At 43.5% G+C, this 4429-nt stretch overlaps 1 protein-coding gene across 1 annotated transcript; it reads right to left on the minus strand.

Annotated features, from left to right (window-relative positions):
- Window positions 1-1160: 1160 nt before the first annotated feature.
- On the minus strand, window positions 1161-3414 carry il22 (interleukin 22). Its single transcript, XM_017440449.3, has 5 exons — window positions 3146-3414; window positions 2897-2962; window positions 2668-2817; window positions 1936-1995; window positions 1161-1526 (listed from the first exon to the last, which is right to left on the minus strand). The coding sequence occupies exons 1-5, from the start codon at window positions 3320-3322 to the stop codon at window positions 1380-1382; spliced, it is 600 nt and encodes a 199-aa protein (XP_017295938.1). The 5' UTR covers window positions 3323-3414; the 3' UTR covers window positions 1161-1379.
- Window positions 3415-4429: the final 1015 nt, after the last annotated feature.

The raw sequence follows: 4429 nt of genomic DNA on the forward strand, positions 1-4429 counted from the left end.
GACAGATGTGAGGGCTGACGGATGTGAGGGCTGACAGATGTGAGGGCTGACAGATGTGAGGGCAGACAGATGAGAGGGCTGACAGATGTGAGGGCTGACAGATGTGAGGGCTGACAGATGAGAGGGCTGACAGATGTGAGGGCAGCCCTCAGCTGGTTGTTAGACTCCTCTGAGTTCCACTCCACACCTCCTTTGGTTCTGCGGTGCAGACTTGAACCAACTCTTTTGCTGGTTTATGAACAGCCAGCAGCAGCTTCAGGACGGCTCATCTTTGCAGCCGTTTCATGGAAGAGTTTTTGTCTTAGACAACCAAACGTAAATGGCTCTGCCGACCCAGAATCCTTCAGTCTGAAACATTTCTACAAAGAACTCTCTGTCAGGACCTCGCTCGGTGGCTCAGAGGCGTAACGGCTGAGGGGTGACTTCACCGTCCTTGCAGCTATAAACGTATTTCTGAATACGACTGACTCAGCAGATATTACTGATTTATTACTGACTGTTTATAAACTGAACCATAACATTAATTATTATTAAACACAAAATAACTTTTAGTTGTTTTTTTTTTAATGATTCAGAGCTCACGACGTCCCACTGCTTGTGAAGTTAGAATTAAGAAAAGGATTTGGACCTAAAGCTACAGAACCAACGCCGGCATCAACAGAACCAGTTAAACCGACAGACCCTCCCGCTGCTCTTCAGAAACAATCTTTTATTGTTTTAACTCTTTATAGACTTGTTTTATATAAGAATGACTTTAACATCTTTAACATCATTAAAGTCTCTCAGTTCTTCAGGTATTTTACTTTAAACGGCTCAATGTTTGAGATCGTTTCTCCTTCCTGTTGTTGCTTCAGTTCAACCTGAACTGTTCTGCTGTTGGAGCTCTCTGCTGCCTTTGTGTTCATTAATTTCTGATTAGATTCAGGTTTTAATGTTTAAAGAAAAGTATGAATCAGTCAACGATTATTTAAATTTAAGTTTTAACCATAACTGAGCACCTAAAGCTTAAGTTTGACTCATTTCTTATTTTTTATCTTAATTCTTGTCTGAATTCAACATAAAATAAAGTAGATCTTCAGATTTCTGACAGCAGATATTTCAGTTTCTGCTGCTGGACGGGGTTCAAACAAACAAAAACACCACAGGAGCACAAGAACATTAAGGTTTAATTTATTTTAAAATCTTGAACAGTATATCTTGCACAAAAAGCACATTTGTGTTGGTAAACATTCCTGTTTTAATACTGAAACCTTTTAAACGTCCGTTCAGCTGCGGCTGATAAACGGAGTCAAAATTACATTATTCAATAAATAAAAGTTTAAAAATGTGCTACAGATGTTTAAATAGAATAAATATGTTTCTCAGGAAGCTCTGAGGCGTCAGTTCACGGCGGCGGCGGCAGGAGCGGCGGGGGCAGCGGCGGAGGAAGAGGAGGAGCTTCTGGGCGCCTCGCAGTAATCATGGAGGTACGTGAACAGGATGTCGATCTCTCCCACGGCTTTGGTTATGCCTCGCTCACCCTCAATCTGAAACAGATAAAAACAGGATTCAGGATCTGAAAACTTTTACTTATTAAAGTTAAAACCAGAATTAAAAACGTTTGTTTGTTTGCTTCGAAATGTTTAGATTCTTTTAAATATTTTAAACCCGTTCTGTCTTAAAATATCAGCTGTTTGACACAAATGATCTAAATCTGTATTTAAACCAAATAAAAGCTGTAAATTCTCATGTTTGAGAAGCTGGAATCTAAAATAAATTATAAAAAGGTCAAACTTCGTTGGTTTGGGTGGAGATGAGCAGAAAGCTGCCCATGCTTCCGTTTCTGTGAACAGGTTTTACTTTGATTCGGTCGTTTTGGGCGACGGCGTTCAGGAAACCTGTGACCCGTTTCTGAAAGGAGGAGTAAATATGGCCGCCAGGCGGTTTGGCGCTCACCTTCTCCAGCTTCTGGCGGAACTCGACGACGTGATGATGGTCGTGATAATGAGTCACATTCTGCAGAGACAGAGGTTAGCAGCTGTTATCAGTGGGATCTGTGTGTGTGTGTGTGCGTGTGCGTGTGCGTCAGGACGCCTCGTCTTTGAGCGAAACCACAGAAAGTCGTATCGATTTCAGGATCGACCACATCGTGATAAAACAAAGATGTTTGTCTGATATTCCCAGTTAACCTCTGAGGGGTTTTCTGGTTTTAGGTTTAATGAGAAATTAATGTGAATTATTACAGAAAATAATCAAGTTTTAGCTTTTTTTTTTTTACAAATTTCTGTTAAAAATGGAGAAAACAAATTCTCTGACATAATTAAGAATCTACTTTTCCACTAATTCATAATTTAATCAGTTAATTTAGCCTCTATAAAGGCTTTATTAACAGGTTATTAATGCTTAATAAATCAGTTATAAAACACATTAAAACAAACGCTTTACTTTTATTCAGATTAAATGTAATTTATAACCAGTTATTACTTCTGTTTACTTTTCTGAGCTGAACTTTTTCTTTACTCACAAATGTTTGACGTTTAAAATCCAAATTATGAAGAAAGTTTATTTGTGTTTTATAACTGATTGTCGATGCTTCCTGAAGCGCTTGCAGATTTTATTAACGAGTTAAAAACAGGATCTAAACGGATTCGGGATGAACAGGAGAAACGGAGAAGCGGTGAAACTCACGCAGCCCTGAGCCTGCAGGTCCTCACTCACGCGGTGGAGGTCGGTCTTCAGCCGGTGCATCCTGGGATGCTGGTTGTCATAGTGATGCAGGATGTTGTTCAGGTAGAAGTCCAGGATGTTGGCGTGGAGGCAGCAGATCTCCACGTTGCTCTGGAGGAGGTGGAGGGGTCAGACGTTCAGACAGACGCATCTTTTTATTTGAACACTCGGTCTGAAAGGAAACTGTTACCTGATTAGTTTTGACTCTGGGCATCAGCCTGGAGCTCGTGTCCTCCTCCTGCTGCTGTCTCTGAGCCTGTAGGACAAAACCACGTCTGGATGTAAACAGGAAAACTTTCATTTAGTCAGCCTCAGTAACTTCTGAGGGCATCTGGTGCAAAAACACCTTTTTATAAAGTTTGTATCACTAAATGTTTGTTAATATCTCAGACGTAAATCTGCACGCTCAGTTTCTGCCGTCCTCGGTTTGAGCACTCACGTGTTGCGACACTTCCCGGACGGCGCTGTGCGTCTTCGGGTCTTGCAGCGGCCGGCTGAACGACCGGTGGAACGGGTGCGCCATCGCCTCCTCCGCCCAACCAATCAGAAGCAGGAGGGCGAGCGCGGCGACGGCCGGGCGGAGCAAGGAGGCGATGGCGGCGGCGTGGAGCTTCATGGCGCGGGCGGGTGGACGGCGGGAGGAGGAGAGTTCTCAGCTGCTGCTGCTGGAGTTCACCAACCTGTCTGAAGCTGGAGATGTGAAGACGTCTCTGAGCCTCGGCCCTTTATACATCAACCCTCCGCCCTCGCTGCAACCAAACTAGGCCATCCAAAAACCCCAGCACACTCACACACACACACACACACACACACAGGTGATCGCTGACCTCGTGCTCTTTGTTTACTGTCACGCAGAGGAAATTAAGAGTCATTCCAGGTGTGACGCCTCCAACTACCAGATATCAATTTACTAAAAGCATTTTAATCGTGTCGGCTACAACTCTCATTTCCTCTGTTTGTTTTCTGCTCCAACCTGAAGTTACTGATTATTTCCTCGTACAATAAAACAGCAACCTGACAGCAGCCGTCTCGGTTTACAGCGGAGCAGATTCACTGATGTCAGAGAGGATTTATGAGATAACAGCCAGTATGAGGAATAAGTATGAATAAAAAGGCCTTAATGCCAGGCTTTCTACAAACTCTGGAGAAGAATGAGAGGTAATTTAAATATTTTCCGGACCCTGAGACGTGTAGGCGGGAGGAAGTGTTTTTGTTTTATCTTTTCTGTGGAGAACTTTTCAGCTTTATTATAAATAAAATTTGTCTGGAAATGTGTCAGCGAACTCTGTAACAGTTCATGAAGCGGATTATTTAAAATTTGATCTTTTAGATGCAATTATTTCTTATTTAAATCAGTAAAATCAGAGTTTTAGGGTTTTATGTGGAGAAATAACTGAATTATCGCTGTTTTAACTCTCAGTCTGTGATGTCAGTGACTCTCAGCTACTACCACTCCAGCTTTGAGCTCATTATCTGTGAAACCGACTGAATAAAGCTCTGATTGTTCGGGGCTCTAAAACCGACGAGTTTTCCGTGTCAGTCAGCAGCCGCTCCGTGTTTTATGATTCGGTTCACCGGGGAACACTTTAAACCAGCCCTGTCCTCCAGCCCGGTCCTGCAGTCCTGTCCTCCAGCCCGGTCCTCCAGCCCGGTCCTCCAGCCCGGTCCTCCAGCCCTGTCCTCCAGCCCGGTCCTGCAGTCCTGTCCTCCAGCCCGGTCCTCC

Source organism: Kryptolebias marmoratus, linkage group LG18 (assembly GCF_001649575.2).
Source record: "Kryptolebias marmoratus isolate JLee-2015 linkage group LG18, ASM164957v2, whole genome shotgun sequence".
Classification (NCBI taxonomy): domain Eukaryota; kingdom Metazoa; phylum Chordata; class Actinopteri; order Cyprinodontiformes; family Rivulidae; genus Kryptolebias; species Kryptolebias marmoratus.

Bases quoted from the DNA above. Each gene is read 5' to 3' on its own strand.
- il22 (XM_017440449.3), bottom strand. From the start codon at position 3,322: ATGAAGCTCCACGCCGCCGCCATCGCCTCCTTGCTCCGCCCGGCCGTC. The intron at 2,963-3,145 runs GTGAGTGCTCAA...TTTGTCCTACAG, and splicing joins TCCGGGAAGTGTCGCAACAC to GCTCAGAGACAGCAGCAGGA. The intron at 2,818-2,896 runs GTAACAGTTTCC...CACCTCCTCCAG, and splicing joins CCAGAGTCAAAACTAATCAG to AGCAACGTGGAGATCTGCTG.